The sequence below is a fragment of the Lepisma saccharinum genome, chromosome 23 (assembly GCF_977018435.1).
Source record: "Lepisma saccharinum chromosome 23, izLepSacc3.1, whole genome shotgun sequence".
Lineage (NCBI taxonomy): Eukaryota > Metazoa > Arthropoda > Insecta > Zygentoma > Lepismatidae > Lepisma > Lepisma saccharinum.
In genome coordinates, this window is record NC_139251.1 from 51,027,951 (window position 1) to 51,041,071 (window position 13,121).

At 35.8% G+C, this 13,121-nt stretch overlaps 1 protein-coding gene across 1 annotated transcript in view; it reads left to right on the forward strand.

Annotated features, from left to right (window-relative positions):
* Icmt (isoprenylcysteine carboxylmethyltransferase ste14) overlaps nt 1-13,121 on the forward strand; it is a 36,022-nt gene that overhangs the window by 22,590 nt on the left and 311 nt on the right. Inside the window, exon 5 of the mRNA XM_083110127.1 lies at nt 3,119-3,289. Coding sequence (XP_082966253.1) covers nt 3,119-3,289 — 171 coding nt within the window. The remainder of the gene's footprint in view (nt 1-3,118; nt 3,290-13,121) is intronic.

Consider the following 13,121-nt stretch of genomic DNA (forward strand, 5'->3'; position numbering starts at 1 on the left):
AAAGCTGTGATTTTATCCTGGGTCCTCTGTTGTACATGTAGTAAAAAAATAAAGTTTCCCGTGCTCTTTGCACCATGCCACGGAGCATATGCAGGGAAAATGTGAGGTTAGGGCCCCCCCACACATTTTTCAATCTTGACCATTTTGGAGATGATTTGTTGCAGCAACATGGTCTGGCCACCTTTATCCCCCAGAGTTGCTCCCAGGTATCCATTTAATTGAGAGCCGACCGCAATGGTCGAGTGGTTAGCACATTGCACTACGTTGCCAGTAGTCCCGGATTCAAATCCTTGCCGTGCATGGATGTTTGTGAGTGTTCATTCATCAATTTCATCATATCATCACTAATTTCCATCATCGCAAATTAGCGAAGAGTAGCACAAAGGCGAAGTAAAATAATGCAAATCAATCAATCAATAATTTAATTGAGGTTTGGTGAGTTCCATAGCCGCTTTTTGCGGAGACAAGACTGGAAAAATTCCGACCTTAGATCACCCACTCTGGGAATCGAACTCAGGTCTCCAGTATTACAGTCATGCTATACTGACTAGACTACTGCAGCTCCACTACACATCTGCATTTAGTAAAATAACTGTTTTACTTAATAGGTAATAAGGGATATATTATCGGTTTCTCCAGTTCTATCATTATTTATCTGTAATACAACAATAGAAACACATGTTCGTTCTGAGTTAAAAAGAGAAAAAAGAAGATTGTTGTGTTGAAGATTTTTCATTGTTTTCAAATGAAGAATCCATTCATGTAAATGCACGATGAAGGTTATTGCTCAACCAGAGCTCAAATCTGGGTCCTTGGTTCTCCATGTCAGTGATACCATTTAAACGGTGTAATTTGATCCATTCATAGTGTAATTATCCAAGGCTCTCACTGACTGCAAAACCAGAAAAAGACAACAGCCAGGGGATTTTTTTTTAAATAAAAAAATCTGGCAATAATCAATCCATGAGTATAAATGCCATGGGATTTCATTTTAAAAAATCATTCAAAATTTTGGGTAAGTAAGTGAAATCAATTTACAAGATGTGAAATTTCAGATAATAATAATAAATTTGTGAAATATAGGGAAATTTCCCCATGAGTAAATTGCAGTTTAATATTTCTTTTGGCAATGTTTTAGTGTTATGAAGTATTGGAAAATCACTTTAAGAAAACATATAGTCCTTATTAAATGTAATTTACATAATTTTTATTAATTTGAAGTGCAAGTTTCCTAATGCTTGGAATGTAACTACCTGTAGCATTTATTTCTCTTGTAGATTACGGTTCTTACAAGCACATAAACAAAAATTTTGGTGTAATATTTCAGGAGACCACACACTTCCTTCGTCAGACATTGTTATAACTGTAGCATTAATCAAACAACAAATGTCTGATAAGGGTAATGTGTGTTTTCCCGTAATTGTACATAGAAAATTGTGTTTATATGCTTGTAAGAACCATAAACTACAAGAGAAGTAATTCTACAATGCAAGCAATACATATAAACAAGTATAAAATGTAGATCATAACATGCCCCAGATAACCATAATATTTTTTTAATGATAGCACTTGTTATAACGTTTAAACAACATGCATTTATTATAAATTATTTTTAATGTATATCTTTCCTGAACATTTGTCAGTCCCTCATGTAATCAATCAGACACATGTATGGCAAGAATCTTCACAAAGCCGGGGGTGGGGGGTGGGTGTTCTTACTTCTATGAGATATCTGGAAAAAGTTCTTGTAATTCGAATGTGGAATGTAGCTATCTTATAGTACAAGTAATATCGTTTTGTGTGATTTGCAGGCTGTAAGTAACAGAAATTATCTGCAATGTCCAACAAAATAATGAGAGATTGTTTCCATCAGATCAGTATCATGTTTACTGCCATAACTAGGGGGGTACAGGATAAAAAAAAATTTGGTCTATACAGGATTAGGAAGGAAAATTTTTATAATTCTGGTGTTCCGGACAGAAAAAATCTGCCAGTTTGTGAAGATCTCTAATTCTGCACTGTATTTCCCCATCAAGTAATTGGTTTTGCACTTCTGTGAAATTTAGGACATATAGTGCAGAAAATTCTAAAAATGAACCACTTTTAAATACATGGTCCTTTATAATTCCTCAACTGTTTGTGAATCCGAAAAGTTGGAAAATCATGGATCTAACATTGACAATTCACGGCCTTCATTTTGAATTACTTTTTCTTTTTTTTTAAATCAATAAAGTGGTCTCTGTTTGATATTTATGCATCATGAAAAAGTAAAAAATAAAGGCAATGAACTATTCATCAACAAAGTGTTAGATGTTTGTGGAAAGGAAGCAAAGCGAATCCAGTTTCTAGTTAAATAGTGGATTCGTCAGAACTTTTCAACAATGCCAGAGTATTTTCAATTCAGTTTCAAAATTATTATTTGGTTAGTAATAATAATAATAAGGGCAACAATAATAGCAACAACAATAATAAATAAAAGATTAAATATAAGTTTCCATAACAGAAGGGCAAGATGTGAAATCTCACACTGCTTCCCCCCCACCAGAAAAATATCCTGCAGGCACCCCTTGTGTATGGGTTGAAATCTTGAAATGTGCAGACAATACTTTATGGATACACCTGTTAATATCGTTATTTTTTTTTACCTGTGCTTTTTTTTCTGGGAAGAAAGGTTTCAGTACTTTCCAGGTTGGTCTGTTATTGTGTCCGTCATAAAAACTACTCAAAATATTGTGGTATGTTCATAAATGATCTTGAATGAACATACCATAAATTCATAAAGTTATAGTTATACAAACAGATTTTGTTCATTAAAATAAAATGTTATTAATTTTTTTCTGACCTGTCATTAACGTCTCAGTATGGTGTATCGTTGCATGCTACCAGAAAAAAAACCACTCATTTTTGCAATGCTGATTGCTGCATGCATTTATTTGTTTACTTATTGAAATTTCCAGTACAGCAGAAACCATTTTAAACCAGAAACCAGAAAGAAACAATAGTAAAACAGTAGACTTTAAGAACAAAACGAAACACAAAATGCCATTTCTGATTGAGCCAAACGTTTTGTCCCAGAACTTGTAGATGTGTTGGTGATGCTTTCTTATTTTTTTTGCAGATTATTCTTCTAAATCCATTTTGTACACTAGCATATACCATTGTGTCCTGGAGGTTCTTCTACGAGCGTGTAATGGTAGAAGAGGTGACTCTTTTGAACTTTTTTGGGGAAGACTATTACCACTATCAAAAAAGGGTGAGAACCGGACTCCCGTTTATTCCAGGATACAAGGTAGATCTTTAAGTAAACTGACTCTGATCATACTTAAAAATATGTTCTGAAACCATTGATGTATTGCATAATAACCAGGTGTCATAATGCTTTAAGTGTAAGTAACCGGGATTAAATATATTTGCTGTTCATAAAAAGTGGCATGTATCGTACATGATGTGAATTTTCTACTTCCATCTCTCTAGACTGTCTTTTTGTGATAAGTTTATGTAAATATAATAGTTTTTTATATTTATATGATATTTAACAAGCTTTAGTTTTGAAAATGCTGTGAATTTTATGTAATAATGTTGAACTCTGTAGACCTTTTTGCATAATGCTGTATGATGTGTTCCAGTTGTTTGGAGTGCATAAAATTTCATTGTAATCATTGTGAATCCAAGTGTAATGTTGTTAAACACAACTCAGAAATTGAAACTTTTTTTGTTTCTTACTTTTATCAAGATTGTTTGTAAACATTATTTACAGCACGTGGTATTATAATGCATTTAAAATCCAGTATTTTTGTTTACATTGCATTATAAATGCTGGTTTTACTTCCTAAATGCTTGGTCTGCAGTGAATATATTGCTTACTCTGCTGAAAATGGTTATAATCGTGTAAGAAGATTCAGTATGAAGGAAAACAGATGTAAACTATGAATTTATTTTATACTACCTACAAAAGAGCCACAATTATGGTTTCACGTCAATGCCATTGAGGTGTCAGTGCTGCCATCTGTCTTTATTTTTATAAGTGAGTTACTATTGTAGCTCGTGACAACAAGTGAAATGAAATAAATAAAAAAGATCTTCCAAGTATTCTTAGCATGAGCTTGGAACTGCATTGATAATTTGCTAATCAGTACTAGCTTTTAAAATGATATATACTAATTGTTCATTGTAAAATATGTATTTATGTAATTAATATACATATATATTTGCTTTCACGTGTTATTTTTTCAGTATTTCAAAATTACACTCAGTGAGACTTAAAGCAAGGGGGTTTCAAATTATCTGAAACAATAGTTACACGTAATGTTTGTTACTAGTATGTTATCAGAGAATATCCCTGAATGCCTTCTTACTTGGTGGCCAATCCATCAGAAAATCAGTTTGACAATACAAGACACACTTGTTAAGAAACACACAAAAGAAATAAAAAAAACACTTTGCATCAAGGTGTCCCGTGTTCGATTCCCGGTGGAAGCACATAGTGGATCGGATCCCACTTTAAACTGTAGGTCCAGTCCCGATTAGCCTTACTGTTCATAAAGTGAACTTAACACCAGTTCAATCAATCAAAGAACATGTTACAAATTAGTCAAACCTTTTCACTCCATCCCAGAGACATCATCAGGGTTGGTTGAAATACAGCAAGGTAGAAGTGCCTGGGGTTCCGATGATGCTACTAAACATACCATAAACAAGGTCTGTCAATAATGTAATGAGACTGCATCCCATCTGATAATGCTGCGGGCTCACCTATCAAGGGAAGGCTAGATCAACATCTCATTTGCAGTTGGTACAAGTTGTAAGTCTAGTACTAATAGGTTATTGTTAGCAAAGTTTCTCATGAAGCGGTTGTTCGTCATGTGTCACGGAAATGGAATAGCATAATTACGTTTTGTGTGAAGCTCAGGGAAAATGTCATGGAAACATTTGAAAAAATGAAACAGGCTTATGGGAAGCTTGTTTTGTCCAGGTTACAAGTGTTCAAGTGGCACAAGGCATTTTCAAAGGGCTGTTAATGTGATAAACATGTTTCCCACGGATTTAAATTTTTCCCGCCAAATTTGAAGGTAAGCATGGCTTTCTTTTCTTGTCTTTTGATGGGTGGTACAGTTTCGGAGTTTTTTATAATGCTGCCAGTTGTTTGGATTGTTCTAGTGTTTGAACTTTTGCAGCACGTTATCTCTGATTCACATTAGCAATTTAACATTGCTGGTGTGCCCCCCCTCCCTCCTGTGGCAGAGTGGTTATCACTATATGCTACGATGCCAGGGGTCCTGGGTTCAAATCCCAGCCTGAGTGTCCATTCATCAATTTCATCTTATCGTCCCCATCTTCGCAAATTAGCCAAAAGTGGCACAAAAAGTGAAGTATAATAAAGCAAATCAATCAGTCAATCAATCAACATTGCTGGTGATCCGCGGTGCACTTTTCCTACTTTGTTTTATCATTTTTAGAGGCATGTGTGTGCCAAACACATTTTGTGTATTTGAGGTCAATAATTCTACTTTATCATTAAAGGCATGAGGGAAGGTTTTTCGCTAGGCCCTCCTCTCTGCTGCTGCTACGAGCACTGTTGCCAACTTAGCTTGAGCCAGGTCATGCACTCGTTTGGCTGTGAACTGGGCTACCTTCCCTCCTGCCCCACTATGGTGGCATCACTGGCTTCGGCCCACATAGACCAAGTTTGCAATAAATATACATTTTGCACGTGATATTGTTATCTTAGCTGCATCACCCCACCCGGCTTGCCTCCCCAGCTACTTTTTTTTATAGCACCATGGCTGACGTGAAAATGACATAATATTGTTATCTGGGAACACTTTATTTTCGATTTCATACGACCATTGGTGGATTATTGAGATGGATGGTGATGCAGCCAGTTCTAGATGGTGAAAACTAAGAATAAATTGTCAACACTTCAAAGTTAAGGCTAATAGCAGCGCCACCTGCTCCCTTTGACACCTAACATTACCCTAGGAGGCACTTTATCAAGCCTTCGAAAATCTAGCTGCTTGAAAGTCAGTTTTTAACTCCATTTGGAAACACTGCTGCAGAATGGAGATATGCGCCGGAGAAATACATTGCGCTTATGGGAGCATTATATTGATTTGTTTTTTCGAGAATATCAAACATCCAGTGGCGTAGAAAAGTACGAAAAAGGTTTTTGTAGTTGGAAAACTCGAAACTCTCATTTGATTAGTCATAAGTTGAAGTTGATTCTCCATAAGGAATGCATGAGATTCTGTAAACACTTATTTTATTCATCATATTATTTACACATCATATCTCGCTTAATAATAATAAACTTTAAAAAAATGCTTCCACTTGCAACATGGAGAGAAATTCATACTCTCAAATTCTTTCAGGTTTTTTTTTAGTAGCAATGTCCATTCCGGCGATATTGAAATAAATGTACAACTGGTGCAAAATTGTCACTGTTCCCCTTAACTGCTTAGAGTGAATGTAACTCCAACCAGTCAACATCACTTATATCTTTTGCTAACATGTCTTCGTTGAATGTCCTAAAATTTCTACAGTATATGTAACTAATGTGAGGTGCCAGTTTCTGTAACAAGAAATCAGCATACGTAACACAGTGATCTAATTTACCAATGAGGACAGTGACGTCAGTTTTGAGCAGTAATACGATATTGTCAACAACTATTATGTTAAGTAGTGTATTTTTCCTGTTATTCAAGTTGGTTTATTAACTATTTGCATAAGTCCAAATGAATCAAAAATTGATATTAGAAACAGTGTTTCTGGTTTCTTTGGGGTGAGATAATCACAGTTTACATCTCCTAGCAGAAAGAGATTATTCAAGAGTGGATATATTTTAGAATAAGATCCTTAGGAAAATATTTGGACCTAAAAGGGATGAGGAGACTGGTGAGTGGAGAAGGTTACATAATTTAGAACTACATAATTTGTATTCATGTCCAGATATTATTAGAATAATTAAATCAAGAAGACTTAGGTGGGCAGGCCATGTGGCACGAATGGGAGAGGAAAGAAGAGTTTACAGGATTCTTGTTGGGAAACCTGATGGTAAGAGACCTGTAGGAAGGCCAAGACGAAGATGGAGGGACAACGTTGAGATAGACCTAAGGGAAATCGGTAGAGATGGAAAAGAGTATATAGAACTTGCTCAAGATAGGGAAAGATGGAAGGCCTGTGTTGCTGCAGCCATGAACCTTCGGGTTTAAGAAGGCTAGGGAGTTTGTTAGTTGGATATATTTCAGATATTAACTCTTCGAGTAATGTAAGTTTTGTGTATGGCAGATTAGGTGGTCTGTATACAGAATGTACACCAAGCTATTTGTTCATGTAATAAAAATTTAAAGTTAATGTTTCGATGCCTTCAGTATTTACTCTCGTCTTTATTGTATGGACAGTTAAGTTAGTTTTGTGAAGATATAAAATTGAAAGAAAAGTGTATTGAATAGAGATACATGGAATAAAACCCATGAAGAGTTGTAGCATGTTATAAAAGGAAGAAGAAGAATACCTATAAATATTTGTATAAAGTATTTTTTGTAGGAATTTTTCTACATTTCATTATGTGTTACTCCATTTCTTGTTTAAACTTTAATTTTTATAAGTAACAGTGTTAGACCTGTGATATAGTTATCTTTATGCATTGTAAATGCTGAATTAAGAGCATTATTTGAGTTCTGCATACATTAGCAGCTATGAATTGAGAATTTTCAGGATAACAGCCACTTGCATACACTCAGTTTGATTTTAAGATATGAAACACTACGTAACTTGAGTATCGACAAGGGTCAGTCAAAAAATAAATTGCACTTACGCATAACATTTTGTTGGAAGGAGACATTTTGATGAATGTAGTTGATAACGTTGCTCACAGTTACCTTGAAAAGGTGGAGTAACAGTTGTTCCATGGCTGTTAAGGATTGGATGTTATCAGTGGTGAACATGTCATGTCAGTTGGAAATAGCCTCCAAACTGCACATGTGTTCAGTGATTCGTTTTCTGTCGTCAAGAAGGTGGAACCGTACAGAGATTCATGGCCAATTGCATGATGTGTATGGTGATTAAGCAATTTCGTGCCAAGCGAACGCAAAATTGTGTGCGTTGTCCGAGAATTGGTATATGGGCAGAGCTGTAGTCGAGGCAGTATGGCAGTATATGCCACATATCTTCTGGTTGACTTTACTCAATAGCATGCATATTTCGTTTTTGACGAAAACACGAAACGTGAAATAACACATTGTAATGTTAATTTTTCATGTTTCTGAAAAGTGTGAGGTGCATTTACCTACCCTGCTTTGTCACGAAATAATGCGAAATAGACTCTTAAACATGAAATTTTAGAGTTTATTTACCGACGGGACACGTTCTGAAGTCAGAATTATCCTGAGAGTTATGCAATTCATGGAAAATTGGTTAATTCTGCTGTAAATATTTGAGAAGCAAAATTGGACCCCTTTATAGACGAATAAACTTAATATTCTGGTAAGGACATAAATTTGCTAATAGTAGGGATATGTTTATTCTGTGTAGTAAGTGCAGTTTTTAAATCAAATGTGAGATTATATTTTCATTTTTAAAACCAAAATAATTTTATATACTGCTTTTTCACCACTATAACAGCAAAATTTTATTTTATTTACCGCTTTTAAACCTCAAATTGACTTGTTTTTGTACCGAAATGTTGTATTTTTATTTACCAAAAATACGTGCCTCTATCAATAGCGTATACCTTTTATTTATTTATTTATTTATTTATTTATTTTCAATAATGAACTCAACAGGCTGGCGCCCAGTTAGAGAGTTCAGAGATACAGGTTTTTATACATGCTTCAGTGACTGTTATTCAGTGGGTAATCTTCTACTTTTGATTACTGTAGCTTTTATTTTTAAATACTTGTTTCATATTTTTTTTTATTTCAAGAATACTTTTGCTAAAGCTCTTTTATCCCAAGTATGGTTATATCATCATTATCATCACTATTCTACCATCAATGACATGTTTTCTAGAAGTTAAATAATTACAGCCATATATTTAATGGAAAGATAATCCAAAATTAATGGGGATCTCAACTGAACATGTTTTCAGTATCTTACACAAACATTTGGCCAAAAGAAAGCTTTGTGCTGAATGACTGCCACATTTACTCACCTTAGACCAGAAATGTTAAAAACAGTTTGCGTGGCTAAAAATCAGGAACTGGATTGTACATGCTGGGGCGTGAATTGAAATTGTTGAAACATCTAACCTCTTCACCAGATTTAACTTCCTCTGACTTCCAAATCTCAAGAAATGGCTCGCAGTGGTAACAGTGCTGTGAAGGATCACTTCGCAAATCTTGATTTTTTTAAAATGGTATAAATCCATAAGAATATCATTGAGTAAATACACGTAATCAAGTTACTAACCTTTTCTGTGAGACATACTTTTAAAGGTTTTATTAATTTTGATGCCCCTGGCACCATCCACTTGATGGCAGAGGCTACTAAAGTTACTAGAACCTTTAAAAGTTAGTCTTGCGGGAAAAAATAACAACTTGTTTACGTGTTTTTATTACACAACTGCATATTTTATTCCCCAATCATGAACATCATTGAGCAAAGTGTATTGAGTTGAAAGGAGATTATGTTAAAAAATAAATATCCATCAGTCAAATATTTTTTTTCTTTTTCTTTCTGCTTATCTCATGAAACATCCATGTGAGCTTGGAAGTACGGAGTTATTAAAAAAATATTTGTTAGGTTTCAATATTTTTTTAGCAGATCATATAACATTTGGCATTTATAACCACATGAAATGATGGAGACACACTCAAAGTTTTGCTTCGTAATAGGCAGTACCGCAGGCAAAAAGACCTGCACAGAACCGCATTGTACTCGTGCGTGGAGGGGGTTAGAATGGATAAGGGCTTCACCGTGGGCCATGCTGAACAGATGGAGGGGAAGATGAAAGAAGGTTTTTGCTCGAAGGTTCCTTTGTTTGTGGTCTCTCTATAGTTAAGTATTTAGTTGTTGAGAGGTTTTGGAAGAAGGCAGATTAAAGCAGTGAAAATGCATTTTTGATGCTCGAATTTCAGTATAATCAGTTACAAGTCTTCAACAACAAATTGTATTCACCAGTTGTAGGCAAAGTTTCAGAAAGGGTGCGTGCATAAATAAAAAAACAGAAGAGCAAGTGGACCAGTGTAGAGAGGCTTTCTAGAGAGTTCTAGGGAATCGGAAGGAACTGGACATACACAAGCAACAGTATGGAGGTGACTCGATGTTTAACACCTCATGATCACGAGTGAAGGAAGACTTTCTGAGAAGTGTATTGGACAATGGTAACAAACTTTGATGAAATCCCAGCATAAAAAACAACTTAGAGCTGTAACATTATAAACCGGTCACCAAATGCATATCTACTGGGTACTGTCTGCAAGAAAACAAAATTTCTCCATCAATTGGCACGGTCATAAATATATGTTTCATGACCTGCTCAGAAAGAAAAAAATATTGAAACCCTGACAATCATTATGGAACTATATTAAGGGCTGGAAAAGTGTTATGTGTACTTTACACATATACAAATTGGAACTGTCTTTTGTTTGTTAACTAAGAAGTTTCCGTGCCCCTCTCGCATAACATCTCGAACCACTGTGTTAGCCAACGTTGGCATGCTGCAACTTTTGGAGTGGAGGCAAAATGCACAGTGAAACTGACCCAAATAAATATCTTAAAAGAAATCCCATCATTCTTGTCATCCAGATTTCTTATAGCCTCTTAGCTATAGACTATATTGGCATTTACATTGTGTTTATTTTATGTTGCATTTCGGTTGTTCTCAGAGACCTGCACAAGACCAGGAAAACACCCATCTGCGAGGAGGCGCACCTACAATAATATGCAACACGCATGTCACAGTTGTGCACAGGCATCGATGCCTGCCAGGTTTTTCTACTACCCGGGTCTTAAGAAGACCCGTGAGACTCGGTGTAGTTCTTGCAGGTAGATGCGAGCACTACTGTCAGTGTTGCCAACGGCCATTGTATTTCACTACGCATGGAAATATTTGAATTTCTGCTAGGCACAGGTGTCTTGAAATTGTATAGCCATTGGAGTAGCAAGGGCTGGGTGAAGTGGGCGACCACACTGGGCCTCGCGTCCCATGAGGTTGATACAAAAAAATGTAATAAATGGAAGTGAGAAAGATAGAAAAGGCTATTTTTGTGGGCAATAAAATTAGACCTCTTTTTATCTGGCAATATATTCTAGTTTAACGTTATAATTTGAATGAATACGTCAAATCAGAGGTGGGCGGGAGCTCTAAGCCCCGATAAAGTCAAAATAATTCTCATTTCTCATGTGAAATATTAACGCAAACATTGCTTGGACATTTTTATCCATTTATTCTTTTCTTGAATAAAAAGCTCTTTGTCTTGGCATTTCTTCTGAATCGTGACCTTTCATAGCCTATTCGATTTTAATATGTTAATGATAAAGCACCTCAAACTGCCACGGAGCAAAGTATGGGGCATTTAAATGCTTCTGGTGTTTTAAACTGAAGAAGGGTATGGATAATAATAGCAGTTCTTCGTTTCTTCCTACAACTTCAGATGCAGCTATTGCCCTCTGTAACGGGCACAAAGATGATTTATCTTCCGAATTTCCTGATCAAGTTCTAAGTTTCAGGAATGTGCTTAAATCTGAAAGCAAGTGCTTTGGCAAAGTTTCTTCTCCTTGATAGCTCTACACTAGCTTCCAGTGTTCTCTGTATCCTGTACTACCTTCTGTTTGTTTCCTACTCTTCAAGTAACAACCACGAAAAAATAATTATGATTAGGAAAAACTTCAGGAAGGTAGTGTCGAATGGTATGATTCGGTCCAAATTTAGCGGACTCAGTAATCTCACTCTTGAACGAGAAAGGCAAGAGATAATGTAAGAGTGTCATTCACTGCCCAGAAGCCAGCTTTCTGTTAAGCAAGGTGGTTTGATTTAAATTGGGGAATTCTATTTTAAAAAATCACTTATTGAAATAATTTTAAATAAAATTACAGAATAATATACACAAGAAATTTCTAGATATCAGAAATGCTTTTTGTGAAAGTATATTAATCTCTTAATCAGTTAATGGTGTTTATTATGCTCTAAGAGCGGATAACAATATTCAAAAACCTTTTATAATGCAAATTGTGATTTCATGTTCCATTTTATGGACCATCGTGCCTTAGTGTTCAGAGAGGGCGGAGGAGGGGGGGGAGGGGTGAATCTTGAGCAACTAATTCGGATATTGAATTGGCAAAATTACACCAGAGAGAAAATCTGTTCGATTGATTGATTCATTTATTTGGTCAATTTATGCACAATAAGGCTAATCGGGACTGGACCTATAGTTTAAAGTGGGATCCGAACCACCATGTGGCTCCACCGGGTATCGAACCGGGGACCCCTTGATTACAAGGCGATGACACTACCACTGCACCATAGGGGAGCACCCCCCCCCCCCTAAAGAAGTATAATGTAGAACAAGCACCAGTCACACAAAATTCCAAAATATTTACGATGGCATGTTTTGCGAAACTTGGTTCATACTCCTTTACAGATGTCGGCAGTGGCAGCGATTAGGGTCGGGCCGAGAGGGTGCAGTTGCCCCCCCCCCCCACTTTTTGCCACTTCTGCACCACGTTAACCTCATGTACCAAGGGAAATTAAACTGTCCTTGCCCCCCCCCCCACACTTTTGCACCTTGGCCCCCCTAGTTTTGGAACCCAATCGCTGCCAATGGTTGTGAGTGATACCAATGTTTTCTACCAAAGAATAAATGTCTGCAATTTAAATTTGATAAAAGTGATGAACATTTTATACTGTAGTACAGTAGTTTTGTTCTATTTAGTTTCTTTACTAATGCACCTTTTTTTTTTAATTTGAATTTTGGATGTTTTATTTTTTTTTCTCTGCTTGGAGTTCGAATTTTTAAAAAAGTCCATTGTACTATGCCGCACCAAATGTATTTTCTTAGTATTTTTATAATGTAACATTTTTTAGAAGCAAGGATGGTATGACAACCTATATCTAGCTTGAAACTCTTAAAATTTCACACTATGTCTTATGAAATAATTTAAAGTGACCACTTTTCTTTCTTCTT